The sequence below is a fragment of the Cydia amplana genome, chromosome 18 (assembly GCF_948474715.1).
Source record: "Cydia amplana chromosome 18, ilCydAmpl1.1, whole genome shotgun sequence".
Taxonomy (NCBI): Eukaryota; Metazoa; Arthropoda; class Insecta; order Lepidoptera; family Tortricidae; genus Cydia; species Cydia amplana.
In genome coordinates this window covers 9,053,288-9,075,598 of record NC_086086.1, presented here as the reverse complement: position 1 = coordinate 9,075,598, position 22,311 = coordinate 9,053,288, and the positions used below count along the sequence as shown (strand labels likewise).

Below are 22,311 nucleotides of genomic sequence, written 5' to 3'. Positions count from 1 at the left end.
TACCGGGTTTCAAACCCAGGACTATCGGCTTCACAGGCAGGGTCATTACCCACTAGGCCAGTCCGGTCGTCTAAACAACAATCTAAAGATATTTTGAATTTCGCTTGTGTATCAAAAATCGCATGAAATTATCGCGACGTTTATAGAGCCCTTAAGACATTTGGCATTTTGCAGCAAAAATTAAAAATGTCTTAATTTTTTTTTCTTTTTGATCTTCGTTACGTCTACCCGCTAAAGTTTCGATTGTGTCATTAGTTTAGCTTTTTGCAAAGTTTTCGGCTTATTTCAGGAAGAAAGGTATGTAATGTAAGTAATATTAAAAATAAAAGGCTTTTCATAACTTGTTTTGGGGCTTCTTTACAAATACTATATTATTATGTTCGTAGGAAACTGGCAATGGAAACTGTCACTGCTAAGAAAGCTACTCCAGTAGCAGCGGCTGCTGCTGGTAAAGTTTACAAGGTCGGAAGCCGCGTCGGGCGTGGCGTGCCCGACATCGCTGACGCGTATACGAAGAAATGCTCCTGCGAGAGAGATAAGGCCATCGTTTTTTGCAGAGCATGCGGCTATTACTGCAACGGTCGCATTCGGCTGAAGTGCGAACAGCATCCAAGAGTAAGTACTTTTATTTGAGAAGTTATTGCTGTAGACCAATTGGTCAAGTCACCATGTGGAGTTATTTAATGTACCTACAGTTTGATTGAGTAGAGATGATATTAATACTTGAGATTTGCGAACATTGTAAATTCAATTTCAATCTTATTGTCAGGACAGTGAGGTTGACACAGGTCATGTATGGATTGGCTTAAAAGTTAACTGATAATATTTATGTATGATTTTCAGGTAACCTTCTTGTTAGATATTTCTGAGTGCCCGCGGTGCCATGGCTCAGCATTCCTGGATGAATATAATAAAGTTTAATGGCTAAATTTTAAAGTGTTCAAGCTACTGACTGTTAAGTACTACTATGTTAACATTTGGAAGATTATATTATTATTCTCTTATAAGATAGGTATGTATGATTGCTATTAGGTAAGAAATTGGTAAGATTTACATTCTAGAAATAGATTTTACCACTTTCTTTGACAAAATGTTGAAACAGTAACAGGTGATTTTTAAACACTTAATTTGATTTCTAAGTGGATAAAAACAAGTAAATTTCTGTTAACATTTGTATGTTAAAGTTTTTGTTTTGTTATTAATTAGTACAAGAGGATAGATTGCTTTTATGTTATAATTTGTGTTATCGGACTATTATTACACAGATTACATTTTGAGTAGAACAATGTATGAAACCAATGGTTTTTATAGTAAAAACAGTTTTGAGTTTCAAAATATACGCAAATATTTGTAATCTTTGTAGTACAACTAAACAAACCATTATTCTTTTAATATGATAAAAAAGTTCAAGTAAAAAGGTACCTATTTTATTTTATTCTTGATTGGCGGTGACTGATATACCTTGTGATTTATAAAAACAAGGTTTAAAAAAGGCGGGGGATAAATAAATTTAATTATGAATGGGAAGCTACATTCCAAAGATAAACTGTAAATAATTGAGGAATTACTACAAATGACTATGATATTCAGAATGAGAAAAACTAAATTGAAGCAGATGTTTTAGTTAGTAAATACCTGACTTGACCATGACCTATTTAATTGAAATAAAGTTTGCCTCTTCCTGTTGAATGAAAAACTAAGCTTACTACATTTCTAACATTTATTTACATATCTTATTCTAATGAAAAGCTAATATTTATCTGTTGTACATTTTATATAGAGAACCAACTTGGAACATCAGATCTGTCCTTGTTCCGTTCCAAATACCCTTTGAAGGTTTTCTTGGCTTCATCCAAGGATTTGGCGTCCTCATCCTCAGCTTCCTTCTGGTCCACAAATAACTTGGGGTACTCAAACTTCATGTCTCTTGGCTGGAAAATATAACATGTGGAATGAGGATGGTTTACCTTTAAGAAGGTCACATGGGTTTAGAGAAACATGTATTTAGCTTGGAGCAGAAACTGTATGAGGAGAATCCTACTTCAGTATTTTTAAGTTAATTTTATTTTTGCATTTGTTTTATTTTTAGCATCATTTAATTTAATTTTTAATATCTTTAAATATCTCTAAGTAACTGTATATTTTCCCGACATAGCCGACTGACATTTTTTTTGACCGACATAACCTAATAGACCATTTAACTAAATTTGTCTACCCGCTAAAGTTTCCTCAGCTTCTTTCTGGTCCACAAATAACTTGGGGTACTCAAACTTCATCTCTCTTGGCTGGAAAATATAACATGTGGAATGAGGATGGTTTACCTTTAAGGTCACATGGGTTTAGAGAAACATGTATTTAGCTTGGAGCAGAAACTGTATGAGGAGAATCCTACTTCAGTATTTTTACGTTAATTTTATTTTTGCATTTGTTTTATTTTTAGCATCATTTAATTTAATTTTTAATATCTTTAAATATCTCTAAGTAACTGTATATTTTCCCGACATAGCCGACTGACATTTTTTTGACTGACATAACCTAATAGACCATTTAACTAAATTTACATAAGGTTTATACAGGTAATTCCAAATATATATATATGTACTTTAAATTGATGGGTAATGTTAAATATTGATTGATGCTAGTATGATGGTATTATGTATGATTTTTGGAATTACCAGACATTCTGAAGTATGTGCATTAAATAGGGAAGTGATTTTACAATGGATACCTTCTCATGTTGGTACCATGGGCAATGAGGAGGCTGACCGAGCAGCAAAACTTGCAATAACCGATGGTATTCCGTTGCGTTGTCTCCCAGTGCACAGCGAAGTATTAGGTAAAGTTAGGGTTAGTTGCAGACAAATTTGGAAGGAATACTTTGATGAGCGCTCGCTTACTAAAGGAATTTGGTACAGAACAATTCAATGTCAGCCCCCTCAGGTCCCATGGTTTGACAAAAAACTAAGTAGGAAACAGGTAGTATCACTCCTTAGGCTTCGTTCCGGGCACATTCCATCAAACAAATTCAAGCACCTGATGAGACTTGCTGCAACACCAAACTGCTCTGAGTGTGATAAAATAGAAGACGTCCATCATGTGTTGATGGAATGTGTCCGCAACGAGGCGCTGAGGAGTGACATGACATTCATCAAAACTACCAACTTAGGGAGTTGCAATGTCGTCCTGGCATCGCCTCTATCGGACGAGGCCAGGATGATGTGCAACCTATACATAAAAATAATGTAGTGGTGTAAGTAATGCTACACTACTACATTATTACTTGATCTCACTCAGGGATCGGAACCGGTTTTTTGCAAAAACTTAGAAATAACCATATTTTTTTAATTATTTTATACTTGAAATGTAGGACTCAGTTGTGTTTTTCGGTTACGACTTCGTATTATTAGATTACCCAATTAGAAATGAAGTAATTAGCAAAGAACGAAAAAATACCGTTTCCGTTCCCATACAAAAAATACCGGTATGATCCCTGATCTCACTATAGGAGTGACATAGTCACTGTGTGACAAAACCCCTTTAAAAATTAAGATAAAAAAAAAGATATGAAAAGTAGAATGTGTCACCACACTAAAGAAGAGACACTTTCCACATCGATTTTGGTATATTGTCCCGCCTGTTGCTATCTCTATTTCAACGCATAATAAGATATATTGCTGTCAAGCTCTCACAGTGACATTGACAACCAGCGGGTGGGACAGCAATATAATTGAAGGATGTTTACAAAAACAATATAACTGACTACACTGGTTGACACCTGAAACGATTAACAATGTTCTTAAAAAAGTGTCAATCTAAGCAGTTATGTTGTTTGTTTAAACGTCCCTTCAATTATGCGCATGCTGTAGAGATAGCAGCAGGCAGGTCAAATCAATGTGGAAAGTCTCTTCTTTAACATACCACTAATAATCTCAGACTTACCAGGGTAACATAGGCATATTTGATATCATCATCTTTAATAATGTAACCCTTCCCGACATCCCTTCTGAACTTCCCCATGGTAATCTTTGTTCTGACATCAGCAACTGGGACATCGTAAATCTTCTCCAGATAATTTTTAATGTCGTGCTTTGTCATTTCCATAGAACATTGGAAGTGAACTATGTTTGGTAGCTGTTTTAAATGAGGTTTAACCAGTTTCATCCAAAAATTTGGTAAAAATATTCTCAATTGGGGATTTCCTCTTTGGTATAGTGGATACCTGGAAAAATGTAGATAATTTATGAATGTGAAATCAGGGTACATGCAATGCACAAGATATTTGTTACATAAATTTGGTAAAAGATGAAAATAAATATTACCATCGGGTGGACATTTTTCTGGACCCAATCAGTTACTGTTAATAATAACCAGAGTCGCAAGATTAAAAAATCGAACGGGCTGAAAAATAACACTTAAATAAAAGGACAAATATAAAAAATTCAGTCGGGTTTTAAATAATTTGGATTAACAATGGGCGAGTATTATTGAGGTTTGAGGTATTATAACCTACAAAAATTTTATAACAGCTGTCAAAACACGCTGACTGACAGGCCAAAATCTATTGTTTTTGGTGCACATAGACGCTAGACGAATTAAGCTTACTTTGTAACTTTGCACGTATCGTCTAAACCGAGTTGTGACTTGCGATCTGACCAAAATGTTATTCGGTCTTATAATATTTGTTGACTCTATTATTCACTAGGCTAAGCGGCTTTGTTAGAATGCATAAGATATATATAGCATGATAATTATTTTCGCAGAATTTAAAATCGTCGATTTGTCGTGAACGTGTATTCAAACCGACTTTTACCGGCTGGTTCGTTCTACGCTGTGGTTTGAAGTGAAGGCAGTGAAGCTGCGAGTTGCAGTGCTCGAGGTGCTCTAATGCTCTTCTGATCGTTTTCGCTTGCTACTGTACTGTCTTTTGAATGTGTCTCGCGGACTCCAACCAGCCATTGAGCTTGTTTGTCATAAAGAAAAATGGCGGTGGCCCTGTCACCCGACCAGGAGGTGGTAAGTAAATTAATATAATACATGATTTTACGAAATGACTGTTTATTAGCTTAGGCCATGATGGGTGTGTGTTGAGGTTCTCTACTCATTTAATACAAACGGCACATAATTTAGACGGGAAATGAGTTGTAACTCGCGTCATACCATTACCATGTCATCAATGTTTGTTTTGATTCAGTCGTGTCCGCTTGTTTTCGCTTATATTTCTTCCTCGTAAGATAAAAAAAGACTTCAAACCGTGTCATAAACATATGCTATCTTAATTGAATATACAGTTTTTGGCGTAACACGTACATAATTCTTCTTTAAAATGCGAAACTATCAACTTTTTCAAGTAGGACCTTAAGTAGGTGTGGGTTTTGCGGAGCTAGATTCCTACTACGAACTCCTTTGTTTTCTTTTTTAAAACCGACACCGTACTATTTTTAGCAGTTTCAAATTTAGCTTTTATTCATTATTTATTCAGTGTAAAATTTCCAGACAAACAATCTGGTGTTGGATTTTTTAAATGTATGAGTTAGTGAACTTCTCTAGGGATGTGTTGGATTTATTTGCAATTATAGTAGAGCAAAGGAATGTTGTTATTACAAGCGGAGAGTAAGTACTTTAACAAGATAGTCTGGCTATGCAAATTTGGTTTTCCGAATGAGAAGAGTGTATTCTAATATGTGGCAGATATGTGGCAGTAGCAACATAGCCTCGTATGTCCCCGCGTACTTGTACAAGTACAAATTAAATTCGAGTTATGAACTCATATAGAAATAAAAGAAAGTTCCAAATTCAAAAGCGCAAAAATTGGCTTGGATTTTACGAGGATAGAGGTTACATATTCTTATTTAGGTAAGAAATTCGGCACAAATTTATATATGTATGTATTACCATAGCCATGGTGCTCTGTAGTCTGCTTTGTATCCATGTTAAGACTCTATAGGTACCCTCATAAGATAACTACCTACATTCCCTTGCACCATGACTTTTGTTTTACTTTTGGTCATTGTTTGATAACAGTTATTGTCAATTATTCTGATTATAATTGCAGTAGCTTTGTTGCTAGGCTTTCGTGATGGTTGGTGAGATTTACTTGCAGGGCTAAACGTACCTACCTAAATATACTCAAACAAATGAATGAGTTTTTAGTATACCTCTAAACAAACTTAATAGACAGATAATAGGTAGAGGTTTTCTTGAGGGGCTACAGCAGCGGTCGGCAACCCGCGGCCCGCGGGCCGCATGCGGCCCGTGAACCTGTCACTTGCGGCCCGCGAGCCTCCCTGGCTATTTTGTATGTAATATTGACAAACGACAATGTCTGATAAAGTCATAAATATTAACAAAGTGCGGCCCGCGTCAACTTCGTAAACTAGTATGTGGCCCTTGGCTGCTAAAAGGTTGCCGACCGCTGGGCTACAGTATGGGGATCTTCAAAAACAAATGTACAGGTTCTTAAAGGGTCGGTGAAGCACATGTACCACCCCTGGAACTGCAAGCATCCATAGGCTAGGCTATAGAGGGCTGTATACTTATTTACCACCAATGCGGTGTAGCCGGTGTAACAAGACTAACACCATTGCTGGTTGCATGTGTGTCTATTACAGACAGAAATAGTTACACAAATACCTAGTGTTCTAAATTGCAAGTAATTTTGAACAAGTTTTCTATTAGGTATCTATTTCAGGGATGTTGCGGATGCAGATTTTTTGACATCCGCGGATGCGGATATTTAAAGACTCACATTCGCGGATGCGGATGCGTCAAATATTACATTTTTAGTATTTTTTTATTTTAAAAAAACGAAACGTTTAGTATTTGAGCAAGAATATAGGTGCGTTATATTTAATAAACAGTAACTTGACCGACTTTTCTGGATCTAGACGATTTTGTTATAGGTAATGACGAAATTACCTAGCACTTACGCCGCCGCTAAGACGTTCCTATACCGACTTGTACGATATCCGCATCCGCATAAGCTCCGCATCGATTTTATGCGGATGCGGATGCAGATGCGGATGTTGAAAATAATGCGGAAGTTCCGCAGTTGCGGATGCGGATGTTCGCAACATCCCTGATCTATTTCCGCAGCTGACTGTACATTTGTAATAATTAATAATGGTATAGTTCCAAGTAAATTCACAATAAAGTGATGTAAGTATGTGATATGTTAGAAGGCACGACCCCATAACCGGCACGCTTCCTTGAACACATGTGTCGCGTTTCGCCAATTCCACTAATGTCCGTCATGTCTCGGTTACCATGAAAAGCTTCCACCTACTTTTTTTAGTAGGGTAAACTTGGGTAATTTCGTAACTCGCTGAATTCGAAGTACCATGACTACCATGTTCCATTATGCTGTGGGGGGCTTTACTCGTTGTGACAAAACAAATGCTAAACAAAGCATTGTCCCCCTCTCCCATCTCTGAGCTACATCCGGCAAAAACTATAGTTTGTCTCATTTCAAACATAAACAGAGAGAATCATACAATCTTTGTCTTACACTAGTACTAGCACCCAAAAGAAAAGGATGACTATGACTCATTTTTTTGGTTCTTATTTACTGACAAATTGGTTTGACCAATTATATATTCCTATCTTATACCTTTAAACGAGCAATTATTGTTTATTTATTATTTATTTATTGATATATATATATATATATTTCGGGGATCTCGGAAACGGCTCTAACGATTTCGATGAAATTTGCTATATGGGGGTTTTCGGGGGCGAAAAATCGATCTAGCTAGGTCTTATCTCTGGGAAAACGCGCATTTTCGAGTTTTTATATGTTTTCCGAGCGAAGCTCGGTCACCCAGATATTATATAGAATCCGAGAAGAGTCCGAGTTATCCCGCTGTATACTAAGACTGCGAGATCTGTTGCGAAATTTACGCCTCCGTTTTGGTTCTTGTGGGTGTGACTGTGGCTTCAACTTTTGCTTCATCTCGACATCAGGTTATCTTTTATGGAATTTAGTATTATTTAAGAGCTATGAGAGTCCCACTGGTCCCACTGATGGCACTGTTGGGTAAATGCCTCTTTTCCATTTAACCCAGTTTCAAGCTAATAAGTTCACCGTTTTCGTAGTCTGCTAATGATGCTCAACTCGGCGTTCCAACATCTTTTCGGCGACATTTTATCATCGACGATCGTTAGCTATTTTATAAAAATAATTAATAACAATATAATATCTAACAATTATTTTAGGAATTTCACATAAAGTCAAAGTCTCGTAGATTCGTACCTGAGTCCAAGTGATTTAGATTAATAAAAAAACATATATAGATTACGAAATTGGGCGAGTTTACCCTACATACGACACCGTAGGCGGTGTAGCGTAAACAACAATCCGCAAAAACCTGCCAGGTATTCCCTCGCAACACCTAATACAATTGCTGTTCAGTGGGCGTGTAACTTCGCTTTTTACTATCATATAAGTTAATATGGTAGTTAGCAGCATTTAGCAAGAGATACAGGTTATTGTTCGCTAATAATGAGTTTGGTTTCGTTGTTCGTCGGCAACTACCTATCATAAAAGGGATGATGTGTTATTCTTGATATATTACGCAGATTACGTTTTTTCAATTTAAGTGTCTAAAATGTAGTACTTAGTTTATTTAACAGATAGAATTTAAATAATATACACATGAAGGTTTGTTCCAATTTAAATTTAAATCGTGTTGCTCATGATCATGAGTATCATGACAGATACATCCCTCTCCCTTGCTCCGATATAAACTTCATTAGAAACGTTAGTAAATCTGCTAAATCTAATTTTTGAACAAAGTCAGATTACAAACAACTTAACAAGTTATTTAGAATGAGCGAGTGAGTGAAGTGAATCACCGATTACTTCAAATCCCATCAGATCGGTCGGGCAACTCGGGCAATTGAGGGCACTCTATCAGCGAGCGCGGCGTCCGGCCGCTCTCCGTCACTCAAACTTAACGGCTGATTTATTACGCCGATTTCCGATCCGGCGTTCCCACACTACCGCAAATTTAATACCAAATACCTGTTGGTATTTATAGACATTTCAGCGGAAGTGTCGTAAACATGGCTACCATGAAACGTGCGGACGTCAGTCCCCCGCCGCTATTTTAGGCGCCCGGCGCGTGTAAACCAAGTGTAAACAATCATACTGAACGTAATGTCATCTTGCATGTCTACTGACGGTTTTCTCAATGTATCCTCCCACTACTATTACGTCTGCTGCGTTGTCTTGACTTAGAGTTATGTGCGGTACGATCGTTGGGGTTTTTTGGTCATTGCGTCCTGCGTTTCTGCAGTATTAGCCAGTTTCCTTCCCTCTTTACATGTTTGGTCGTTACGATTAGAATGACTTGAGATAAAACTACACTTATAATACGCCGCCTGCCTTCTTTGATTGTTTCTTATAATACACTCGTGTAAAGGGTTTCGGATCATGTCCTTGTGTGTGTAAGTCTATAGCTGCACAAATTGATATAGACCTTTCAGTGAAACTGATAATGATAATTTGACGTGATTAACTATCTTTCACCGTTAAGGTGTGAAGTCAGAAGCTGAATTGCTTGAGTAGTGTGACATTTAAAAGTGTAATAAACCCGTGACAAAGCCGGCCGGCGGATGCGCGGTCGTCGACCCACAATCGATAGCACTCTATTTCGGAAGTTCACTGCACATTGTTACCTGGAGGCTTTGCACACTCATCTAAATTTAGCCAGATCAGAGACGTGTGCACTGGAAAGGTTAAATAGTCCAGTCAATAAACGTCGAACTTTGTGACCGGCGAAAGGTTTAAAATGTATTCTCCATCAATTGATAGTAAATAAAATACATAAAATAAAAATAAAATAAATTTATTTCAGACAATTAACAGTCCATATTTTAAATTTTTAAATTAAATTAAATTAAAATTAAAATTAAATTACAATTAAATTAAAGATTAAAATTTAACAAACAACTTACACATAATTAAAATACAATTAAAATTTGATATCACTATTAAAACATTCATAAATAACATTAAATTAAATTAAATTTACAATTTTTATTAAAACTAACATGTAGGGAGGACCAGTGCTTTAGCAAGCCACTGTCCCACCTGTTACCTACTATAGCCAGGAGGCTACTAATAACTAATGTATTTTTTTAATTTTACCATAAAGTAGATTCGTACCAGTACCAAGAACGAAAATGTGCATTTTCAAAAAAAGAAATGTAATTATAAAAAAGAAGCACAAATATAAGTCCGAGTGGTCCTGAGTTCCTGATAGATCCCCGCGGAAATAAAGGTGACGATATTTGACATTTCTGAATAAATGCTCATTTCCGCTGAATAAACAAAACAATGCGCTATTTTCCTCCACGAGTAGGTAACCTATTCGTCTATCGTTCAATTAATTTCCTAGGCAACATGACTGTACATAGACATAATAAATGCTCGGAGACCTGCCAGTTTTGCAATTATTAGAACAGGACTTTGTTTAGTCGAATAGAAAGTAATTTTGAGTAACGTTTGATGCTGTATGTTATCCCTTGTCTTGGCAGATAAAATAAAATCATGAGGTCCACCTGTATTGAGCCTGACAGAGCAAAAAAATGTTTTCAGATAAAAATACAAAAAGAGGATGTAAAGTTATTTGAAAAATTACTAATTAAATTAATTGCTTGTTTGCAAGCAATACAATATACAATGAACAAGCAAAACTTGCTGTTGTTGATCATAAAGGAATTCTTAAAGGTATAAACAAGGGTCTGGCTGGTCTGACTCACAAGTAACAGGAAATCGGTACCCTGTCTGAGAACCGGCAAGGTATACTTTTCTCGAGGCGTATGGGTGGGAAGAACAGACCAGTTTTACTCATCTCGATTGAATGCATCCTGCGAACCATTAAAGTGTGACCTCCGAGTAGTTAAAGTTGTTAAGGATCTCGAAGCCGTAGTTATATTGGTAAATCTGAGGCGAGCGCCCGCGTTCGACAGCGAAGGGAGTTACAGTCTCATGCGATCAACATCCTGGTCGCGGTGTTAGTAAATACGGGATTCCCGAATTAAGACTTGCTGAAGGTAAATTAATAACAGCAGGAAAGCAGTGGCTAATATAGCCTAGCTATAGCTACACAAAACCCTCATCTATCAGCTATGACGTAAGTGGGCTTGTGATCTTGAGTAGACAGACATTTACACCGAATCTTTTACAAATAAATTTATCAGGTAATGAAGATTGGCAGCCAGTTCCTTCGACGAAGAGTGACTTTGACAACACTTGTTATATTTGCTGTCTGGCGACATTCAATTACTTACAAAGTAGTTACCGTTTGTGACAACCCGTCCAGTTACTGTATTTAAAACGCCCGCATATCATTAACACAATCATTGTGGTAAACTAAGCATTCCACGTGCCTGCTCCGCCAAGCGTATTTAATTCATAGTGGCAGGGGTTGCTTTCCTCCCGTTAAAATAGGTATGAGGTACTTGTGTAAGAGGAAATTATACATTCTGCCAGTGATAGAGGTAGGTATTTGTTGATAATAACATTTTGCGAGTAGAAAATGGCTGGTATGGTCCGCTACAGACTGATTGAAGGCTGCTATGATGAATTTGTATGAAAGTTAAATAGGTACCTAAGTCAAAATGTTATAGATAAACTTGTTTTAGTCCCAAAACTACCATCTACTAGAAAATCACTGCACATCTTCTTTATCAACCACCTGGGATAAGTGATAGATGTATACAGTCAGACCATGCTAAGTTAGCAGCGAATTTAATAGGAGAGACGGAGCAAGTGTTATTTTAAACGTAAAATCAAACTTCTATGAAATTATGACGTTTACTTAAGCAAGCAATCGGACGGACGAATCGGCCTGTAAGCCTGTTACCAAGTTGCTTGTTACAGTGCCATAACCTTTCATATTTTAATGATATCATTGACGTCATGCAATGCTTAGTATAGGTATAGGTAGAAATTTATTGCTAGGCGTATATCGTTTTTAATCATAGATATTATTCGGCAACTTCGCATTACGGTAAATGCTTCGCCCACGCCCGTTCATCATTAGTTGTTACTTGAAAGAAGACGGTAATATGTGACACTGGTGACATAGACACGTGTGATATTGTACTATCACACCGCGGTGAGAGCGTGGGCTCATTCAAATTCAAATCGCCACCATCGAATTATAGCGAGAAACTATCTTTCTATTCAACATAACTTACCTATATTGGTCGTATAGGTCGTTTCAAAGTTTCAAAACCGGCATACACCGCATATACCTATATTTGTCATTTGCGTACAGTCACCTGCAATAATATGTTACAAATCGAAGGCTGCAAAGATATCTGACACGGTTTTGTTTGTAGAGCCATAAGAGCGTGTCACATATTTTTCGGCCTTCGAAGAATAACATACGTATTATTGCAGGTGACTCTACATATACCTACTTGGTCAAGCAGATCTTGTCAGTAGAAAAGGGCGGCAAATTTGAAAAATGTAGGCGCGAAGGGATATCGTCCCATAGAAAATTTTAATATCGCGCCTTTTTTTTTACTGACAAGATTTGCTTGACCGTATATATTTACGAAGTTCTTGTGTTCTAGGATATCAACAAATGAACAGGCTGAGATGAACGAATATTAGATACTTTACTAAGATACGTTCGAAATGCAGCCACTGCATATTACCGTCAAGTGCTTTTGTTTATAACGGATTTTACAAATCAATTTCCCCTTACGAAGGTTATAAGAAGATTATTCAATTGCTCGGACCTTATAAGGGGAGCATTGCTATATTGAAATGACATTATTATAATTCTTGCGACGCTATGTTTGGAGGCATTGGCGTCGCGTAAGTGCGATTGTTTCGCGCAGCGCGCAGCCCGCAGTTGCACTTCGGAGACGTTTTCGCACGACCGTGCGTGTCAATCATTCTTTAACTCTTTCGTCGTTTGTACCTAAATTCTATTTTACGTTTAATACAATTCCTTTTCTAAATGATTCAAGGGGGTTAGCCATGCAATATCATGTTTTTGCGTTGCTTGATGCGTCAAACGAGTCTTAAACGTCATGTGGTTTAATTGTTTAAGTTGAGGGGTCGCGTTTCCTTAAATCTATTGACAGGGACACTTCACCTTAGCAACTTAGTCATTCATGCTTTACTGCAAGTTAATTGCGCGTGTATATTCTTAAACGTATTTAATTGTATAATTATAACTTTTTATTTAAAATAGTCCAACAACAAGTGTTGTAGGTAGGTAAATAAGTGGTTCGTTGTGTTCAATTTCTTTAGCTGTCCTGCAATAAAGTTCTATCAAAATGCAGAACGTTATCTTGTGAAATGGCTATACAAAAAAGTAAAAAATACCGTTTTAGTGTGAGTGCTCCAATAATCATCTGCAGAAATCGGTAACTATCGAGCAATTCGTGGCAAACTTCGTTGTTCAATAAATCCGGTTATTTGATGTGTTTGGTGTGTGTGTTATTTGACTTTCAGTACCTATAAAATAGTTGATTTATTGAAATTCAACCTAATTTTCCGCAAATCGCACGATAGTAGCAGATGTTTAATCATCGAAAATTGACATTTAGTAGCATTTTCATTGCGTTACTGAGTAACAAAAGTCGTTACAAGCCCGATAATTTTCACTGGTCCATGGTACAAACCATGGGTTATGTTCAATTAAGGACGATATAATCGCAATTAATTCTAATCACGCAATGCTTTCAACCGAAATTGTCTATACCGATCTATTTCACGCAAATCTTCCGATGTCTGACATATGACATCTTGGAGCGGCGGTGAGGTGCGTGTGCGCTCATACTAATGCGACCGGCGCGCGCGCAGGAAACACATCCCGGAAGAATTAGTGCCCCGCCTACTGCAACTTGTTTGCATTCAATTTTATTTGAACTGCCAGTGTGTCCTGCCGTCCTTATCTATACGAAACGAAGTTATCTTTCACCGAATTAATACCCGTTTAGGATTCAGTCGTGCGAACGCGCGTTAAGGCTCGACTGCCAATGAAAGTGTGGCGAAATAGTGAAATCAGTTCGTATTTAGTAATAAACTATGGTTGACGATTAAACAAAGTGAGGATCTGTTTAGTCACCATGCGGCCGGAGCTGGTCAAAATGGAGACGACGTTTATATTATTCAGACTACGACTATCGAGGGTATTTCTTTCTGATTTATTATTTTGGTTTATAATTATTATTTATTATATTTTAATATAACATTATAATAAACTGCTTGAACACAAAGCATATACCAGTAGATTAAGTTATCTCGTATCACTCAAAAATCTCAACCTAAACAGCATCTTATGGTAGGTATGGTAATAGACTAATATTGTGTGCATATATTTTATTTAATCCATGACCAACGAACTAAGATATGCCTTTTGGCATTAAGTCCGCCATTTGTACATTTTTCTTTCTTTGTGCAAAAAGTTTAAATAAATAAATAAATAAGATATGTAATAGTATATTCATAAGAGCTGGAGCGAGATTTATATACTGGACTGTCAAAACTCATATAATACCCGCATGCCAGCACTCGTGAACCGACAGTTGAATTGCTTTAATATCGCATTTTAAGCTCTGTCCAAATCCCGCATCAGCCTTTAAACGTCACACTCTCCGACCCGACTACATCACGCCTGAGGAGGCACTAGTACTTGGGAGACCAAGTCTTAACGGAAGCCGGCTGTTGTCACCTTCTACTGTCTCTGTCCAATTTTGTATCAATGTTGTTTCTTTAATTTTCAGGCGACGAAAGCATTCCTTGATGCCCTGAGCGAATCCGGCGCGGCGTGCGTGTCCCGCGCGACCGCCATCAAGTTTCTACTCGCACGCAAGTTCGATGTTGCGCGCGCACATGAGCTGTGGAGGCAGCACGGCGCCACGAGGCGGCGCGAGGGGCTCAATAAGTTCGAGCCATTTGAAGATCCGCTCAAGAGTGAATTGGAGACGGGGAAGTTTACTATACTGGTGAGCGTTTCAGACTATTACTATCTACTGCTAACCCCACAGTCATCGTGCTCCTGTTTGTGCGAAAGTTCGATGTCGCTCAGGCTCACGAGCTGTGGAGGCAGCATGGCGCCATGAGGCGGCCAGAGGGTCTTAACAAGTTTGAGCCGCTGGAAGAGCCGCTCAAGAGCGAATTGGATACAGGAAAGTTTACAATTCTGGTGAGTGTTTTAGTAGTCCACTGCTAAACTCCAGTCATTCAATCATCACGTTCTTGAACCTACGTGTAACAAATCATCAAGTGAGCTGTAGGTGTGGAGGCAACATGGAACTATAAGGCGAAGTGGCGTGAAGCTGAAGGGGTCAACAAGTGCTAGCACTGCACTTATCATACTGCACTGATGAGTCTTAGCCATGCACATGATACAATAATGTAACATATGTATCTACTTTGAGTGATTACTGAGGTGGCGGACGGGACGCCGCGAGCCACGCGACCTTATAAATTTCGAACTCCACTCTGAACTACTCTGAAGTAGTCACGTGTCTGGTAAGAATAAGACCCTAACGTCTCTAACCCTATAGAGACCTGGCTATTCAGCGACGCCCTTGTTTATTCGCGTGTTTTCGCTAGCAAAAAATCCTGTATATACATTCTAATAAGGTCGTATTTTGTTTGATCCGCAGCCAACCCGCGACGCGACGGGCGCAGCCATCGCGGTGTTCACGGCCAACAAGCACTTCCCCGCACACACCACGCACCAGATTACTTTACAGGTACTCCCCAACATATCATATTCCGAATCTGTATTATAAAAAAACTGACCTCCAGCCTCCATCGAGCGAGAGTAGTGCTTCTCCGAAATATAAAAAGGATGCTTCTGAGGTGCTCTGACTGTGTATACGAAATGGGAAATACATAATAATCTGTTTCTAAATACCACTGTGAGGCCTTACTGCAAAATGCTTTGTTGAAATTATCTAACGTCACATAATCACACATTTCTATCCACTGGCGGATTTTTCTATGTACAAACACAATAGAATGTTTACATTTGTACTTGTACTGTTAATTAATCAACGCCAGCTAAAACGCGGGCTGCAATTAATACGAGTATAACACGAGACGGGTCATCGCTTCCCGCACCCGCTCTAGATAAGCTTGGTGCTTTACTATCCCATTAACCACATGCACGAGTGCATACAACACACATTTAAGCATGGCATGCAACCGTGCATGCGTGTCTAACAACTGATAGATAGTCCGAGTTCCCTTCTAAATTAACACTTAACACAATCTGACCTAATCCTACCATAAACTCAGAAAGGCTAGTTCTGTGGGTACACCATCTGTCAAATCCAAAAGCGTTTCTGGCATTAAGCTAGCAACTATAAATCGTAGTGGAAACGTCGAAGGTTACCTAGACAGCGTAGTTGTGGAGGCTGTTTCATTCCCTCTCTTATTGCATATATCACAATTTTACTATTGATTTTTCTTTGAAATTGTAGTAAAGTTGCCAGTAGAGCCTGATTATTACTCTGTCATATTACTAAAGTAAGTACGCTGAGCAAGAAGAATTTTGTATATTGCCCGCCCACTCATATCTCTATCGCACGCGCACAATTATATTAGTAGTAAAATTGTGATATGTAATAAGAGAGTGAAGAAAATAGCATCCACAGCCTAGTTTATATGTTACTAGCTTTTGCCAGCGACTTCGTCTGCGTGGAATTAGTTCCAGCAGTTAGAGAAAGTATAGCGCCCGGATAAAATCTAATAGCAATAATTTTGAGCATAATGCTTTATTACTTACACCAATTAACAGGCAATTCATTAATTTTCTCATTTCCACCCCCCTTTTCACCTTCTTTAGGGATGACTTCCGGCATAAAAGTATCCTATGTCCTTTCCTGGGACTTAACCTTTTCCACGCCGTGTCAAACACAAAAGCTGTCACTCAGACGCCACATCATTGAAGTGTCAAAACTCAAGTTGAACTTTATGTACATGTCACCGTAAAATTGTAAACACTCGTCATATTATAATCTCGCTAGTTACATTATAAACTGACGGTAGGGAGATTATAATCTAACCTAACCTACGTTAGATTATAAACTAACGGGTTCACAATCTTACGGTGTCATATATGCATGTAAGTCGATGTTGCTCTGTGGTCTGTGACGATTAATCGGTCTTTGGCGTTGAATCTACGGTGCGCATATATCGGTCATTGGCGTCCAAAAGGTTAAACTATCTCTATGCCAAAACTAAATCCGTTCAGTGGTTTAAGCGTGAAGAGGTAACAAACAGACAGACACACTTTCTCATTTATAATATTAGTATGGATTTTATCTTTATCTTTTGTTTCCAGGGCGTGGTGTACCAGCTGGACGTAGCGCTGCAGAGCGCAGAGACGCAGCGCGCGGGGCTGGTGTTCATCTACGACATGACCGACTCCAAGTACACCAACTTTGACTATGACCTGTCGCAGAAAATCCTCACCATGCTCAAGGTCAGTCTCATTTGGATTTACAACTTTGTTCAAAAGTGATACGGTTCAATTTTGTGTAATTTCTTTTTTCCTGTTAAGGCGTAGGTTATGTTAATTTAAGCGTTAAGCGATGTTATGATATCCTATCCTGTAGCATCCCACGGTGCCTTAACACAACTATAAAATAACCTCTAATGAAATTTAAAGGGAACAGAGTTGCTTTGGTCAATGGTCATGTACGAAAATCTATCTGAAAAGCGTCTCTTCTTTAGTAGCATAACCTTCTCTTCTGCCTAACTCCCCCCCCTCCCCTCCTCCAAACATCCCTCCCCCTCCCCCCCGCCTCGACAAACGCTGAAAATAACATTAAGCATGCATTAAATAGAACAAATTGTATAATTTCAGCTCGGACCTCCGCCTGTTCCCTGAAGCCCGCTCCCTGTTTATATCCTGACCTCAAAATGTGTAAATTTCCGCAAGACCTTATGGACCCTTCCATTGTGAACCTGTTAATTCCTTAACTACCCTTTGAAATGCAAGCTGGACTGTCAATATACAAAGGTTAACTTAATTTAATCCGTAGTTTTATATGTTAAACTTTATCATATGGGTATACTGTACAGTGTACTCAATGTAATCACTGGAACTACATGATTGGTGCTGCCATTGACACCTATTTTTCTAGGAAAGTAACCGCTGGTGCCTTAAAATAAGGGTGAAGGTGCCAAACAATAGTGAAGGCCTACAATAGGGTAGTTTACCCGCCATATTAAATCAGTGGCGTTACTATACCAACTGAGGATCGTAGGAACGAAACAGTACGAATATAATGGTCGTGGTTATCGTCTTGATAACGTAATACTGACAGGGTTTGTCTATTTCAATCGTGCGGTATTAAAAAGTTGACAACCATCACTATCACTACATAGTATAAAACAAAGTCGCTTCCCGCTGTCTGTCTGTCCCTATGTATGCTTATTAGATCTTTAAAACTACGCAACGGATTTTGATGCGGTTATTTTTTATAGAAAGAGTGATTCAATAGAAAGGTTTATGTATTTGTTAACCCGTGCGAAGCCGGGGCGGGTCGCTAGTAGACTAATCAGACGCTTACGGAATGCATAATGTTCATAACGATGCATTCAGATTGTTGGCATAAATATTTACAAAGTCGCCCGTATCAGCCACATACTGCCACAAAATTGCTGCTCGCTTACACGTGTCAAATAATGTAAACCCGTATTATCTATTATCTTTGCACGTGTCTTACAAAATTACTTCCCAAGTAAATAATAACTAATTACCAGGCGAAAGTTCCTGCAGTAACCTGCGGAATGCTCCAATTTGGTTCCCCACGCATGGCGCCGAACATTAGTTAACTAAAGTGCCAATAAAGCGTGTTTGTGTAACAAGTGGCTCGTAAATACCGTGGATGGCCTATATAGACATTTAGGCGTACATTTGTCTCTCTTTGCGACAAGTGATGGACAAGATAGTATTAGGATACGGATACTAGAATTAGTGATACAGGCCAAAACATGTAAGGAGATGTTCAAAACCTAACATTAAAGTCCAGTATCCAGTATGCTTAATTTTCCCGAACATGAGACTTTTTTTTCGCAATAGCGCCATCTGCCGTGTATCCGTCAAGCTACGACGCGATCGGGAGGAGGTAGTCCTGTTTCAACCAGAAATAGGTTCCCGCTAGGTGGCAGGACGGTCGTGAGTCTCGTGTAGGGTGACATGTAATTTTGTTAACCCCTAATTGCATGGAGATTGCATTATCGAAATTCTGGCAAAAATGTTTTTTTCACGTTTGAAAATGTGGCGGTGATTGATTGGCTTAAACGAGGCTGAACAGAATGATCAAGGTCTTGTTTCTATATGGGCCAGTAGGCATACATGTACAATAAATGCAATGTCATTGTTTACGTTTGATCACTTTTGCAAATTGGTATCACTTTTTGCTAATTTAACTAATAGTATTTATATCATTAACCATTAACCCATCAGAGTCCCGCGTACGCGATATGGAGTCGGCGGAACAGATATACGATTCCATCAACAATGCATAAAAATATAAAACCCTGTGAACTTAAAGGTTTTTGACATATCTTTTGCTGGGATTTATGACATATCATTATATTTACTTTACTCTTTGGGTTAATTAAAAGAAAAAAACACTGACGGATAGCGGAAAACATAGATAACAAACTCGTTTAGAACCATTTTTTTTCAAGCGGTCTGTAGCGATTACAGTATCATTGGCAGATTTTAACCTCCTTTCTTGTTCATTTGTTGCTTACTAGATAGTCTAGATACATATATTCAATCACTGGCAATTTTCATTCGATTTTCCAATTGCCTTTACGCCAATAACACCTAGGCGTCCTTTATTGTTAACAAAGTAGCCTGCAAGCTTTCAATACAAGTAAGATTTATAAAAGTAAGATCGGCAGTATCCAAAATGTTGGCGTCAATGTGACATTTACGACGAGTATGACGAATGGCGGTGAAATGGATAAACCTCGGCGGAGGTATCGTGTGGAGCTCGATGTAAATCTTGCTTAGAGATAAAGTGAGAAAAACGATGTAGGTGCAGCATATGCCTTTGTGAGATCGAAATTTTATCCAGTTATGCTATATAAATACTAACAAATTATCACACCGGGCTGCCATAATTGGGTACTTTCCTCTACATAAAATAAATTATTTCACACTGTGCACGAAATAAAGCACCAGATAATTACATTTATTAGAAAAACAAAGATAGCAGTTATTTTTAAATACTATTTCTATTTAATAAATTAGATTGAAATATGTTATTATGGTGAACCCATACTACGCCATTTTACATCGAAATTATAATAATAGGTACCTCGGAGTTACTAACTTCAGTGTATGGAGGCTTGATGAATAATGGCACGTATACCATCCCTAAATTTTATGCGATCTTTGTGGCACTTTTGTAGTTAAAATAAGGTCAACCGGATAGTACACAAATTGGGTCGGAAGAATCTCGGAGGGTGAACCGGGGGAAGTTAGTTTTCGCAGTGCAGTTGACGCTAAGAGAAAACGTTTTAAAGTTGGCGCACATTCCTAACCCGGTCAGGGCCTGGCCTCGATGGGAAATCTTATTGAAGTCCAATAAAATTTCATTCGTTTTGCGCTGAAGGTTCTAGAAATGTTTCTTGTTGTGTACGACGCAAATGTTTAGTATTTAGCCTTTTAAAGTCAAGGAATTTCAATATTTATGTCTAATGATAAAATTCTAGTCTTAATAGGTTATTGTTTCATGTACGTTTGAGACTTTAGTTATACAGGTTTTTGTTGAAAACGGTTTGAAGAATTGGAAAAAAATGTTTTTGACAGCTTGGGACTTAGTGCGAATTGAAAATGTATTAATATTAAATTAGTCGATTAAGATTTCGGCGCGTTGTCAAATTATCAGCTTGCTCAAAATTACGAACTTTACACATTGAATATTTAAATTAATCGACCTTTTAGTCTACAAACCGAGCTATTCAGATACGTTCACATATTGTATTTATTACCCTGTTGAAAAACAGACTCCCTTCTCTTCAATTCGGACAAAAACATGATTATAATGTTTTACTTTATTGAATCCATTGATGACCCGACTTTTTTCCAATGTAAAAAAAGTTGGCTACCGCCCAGTAGTCGCACCTACATTGCCCGACACCGACCACTGGGAAAAACCCGCATATTTCGAGAAATAAAAATAAGATCAATCAGTGGTGATATACACAACATACAATATTTGATGAAGTTTTATTGTGATCCTTGTGATTCTATTGCTTTACGTTACGGGAATCGTATTGTCTATCTACAATTCTACAGGAACGTAGTGAACGTACGCGTTGGACAGTCTGCCACCTTGTGATTTAATCGGAAACTTAAACTTAACGTAAACACTTGCCGCTAGTTATCTTTCCTATGGTTTACCGACGTTCCCTGTTCTCAAAGTGTGATATGCACTAGGCCTTGTTTCATAAAACAAATAGTTTCCAACCCCTAATAAAATATGTATCAAACAGTGTTGTGGGTATAAAACAGTCAGCGTCAATTCTCGGTTAATTCAAAGTCGTATAAATCCCCTGTAATACCAAAAGTCCTTACAATACAACAGTTTGAGACCGAAACATGAATAGAAACAATCGTAGCGCACACAAAACACCGCGAAGTGGAGCGCGGACGTGCCGGCTCACACTTTTCCGTGGTTTACATCCGCCAGGGCCGGATCTAGGGCGGAGGGCGCCCGAATACTTACTCGAGCGAGCCAAGATAGTTAAATAACTCTTTTATGCGAGGTTAAACTTTGAACATAAAGGTCAGTTTATTTTTAATAGAACAAGAATAGCTGAAGAACGGCCGTTAGCGAAATCGCCGTGCTATTTTTAGTTGGCAATGTTCTTATCGGCCTTAATGCCATTTCTTGGTAGGGAACTTCCCAAAATAAGAATAGGCGGAAGAGTAATGCATTTGTCCAAGCAGTGGGACACTATGGCCTCTTAAATAAATAATAATTCAGGGATTTTCATTGTCGCTCGGTAATAAGTTCATATTCTGATCTCATTAGACTTTGTACAAACGGATAGTTGATTACCTTTATCTGTTAATGCCATGGACCCGCCACCACACGCCACTACGGTTCTGCGTTGCATTCCTAAAACAGCGGCTCGATCAAATTTTATCTTGAGACATACGAAACAGCAAAATTTTGTAGAGGTTTTTTTGTGTTCTTAAAGCGGTAACACAGCGGTGCACGCTACGTACGAATAAGCGTGTTTAGATCGCAATATCAGACGGCAGAGATTGCGACCCTGGTTCCGCAGCATCCGGCCCT

General features: G+C 38.2%; 3 protein-coding genes across 6 annotated transcripts in view; 2 read left to right on the top strand and 1 right to left on the bottom strand.

Annotated features, from left to right (window-relative positions):
- Positions 1-355: 355 nt before the first annotated feature.
- LOC134656235 (uncharacterized protein CG13380) lies at positions 356-1,183 on the top strand. Its single transcript, XM_063511736.1, has 2 exons — positions 356-615; positions 844-1,183. The coding sequence occupies exons 1-2, from the start codon at positions 397-399 to the stop codon at positions 919-921; spliced, it is 297 nt and encodes a 98-aa protein (XP_063367806.1). The 5' UTR covers positions 356-396; the 3' UTR covers positions 922-1,183.
- A 519-nt stretch (positions 1,184-1,702) lies between these two features.
- Positions 1,703-22,311, bottom strand: part of LOC134656467 (large ribosomal subunit protein uL23m) — a 315,632-nt gene continuing 295,023 nt past the window's right edge. Inside the window, exons 2-4 of one of the 2 annotated variants that reach the window (XM_063512007.1) lie at positions 4,320-4,365; positions 3,940-4,219; positions 1,703-1,931 (exon numbers count right to left, since the gene is read on the bottom strand). In XM_063512007.1, coding sequence (XP_063368077.1) covers positions 1,773-1,931; positions 3,940-4,219; positions 4,320-4,333 — 453 coding nt within the window. In that variant the 5' untranslated portion in view covers positions 4,334-4,365 and the 3' untranslated portion in view covers positions 1,703-1,772. Of the gene's footprint in view, positions 1,932-3,939; positions 4,220-4,319; positions 4,473-22,311 lie in introns of those variants that run through there. The other variant, XM_063512006.1, reaches the window with a different exon arrangement.
- The window catches only part of LOC134656460 (tyrosine-protein phosphatase non-receptor type 9), a 101,217-nt gene continuing 83,781 nt past the window's right edge, over positions 4,876-22,311 (top strand). Inside the window, exons 1-4 of one of the 3 annotated variants that reach the window (XM_063511996.1) lie at positions 4,876-5,013; positions 14,752-14,973; positions 15,640-15,729; positions 17,325-17,465. In XM_063511996.1, coding sequence (XP_063368066.1) covers positions 4,981-5,013; positions 14,752-14,973; positions 15,640-15,729; positions 17,325-17,465 — 486 coding nt within the window. In that variant the 5' untranslated portion in view covers positions 4,876-4,980. Of the gene's footprint in view, positions 5,014-13,794; positions 14,158-14,751; positions 14,974-15,036; positions 15,174-15,639; positions 15,730-17,324; positions 17,466-22,311 lie in introns of those variants that run through there. The other 2 variants (XM_063511995.1, XM_063511997.1) reach the window with 2 other exon arrangements.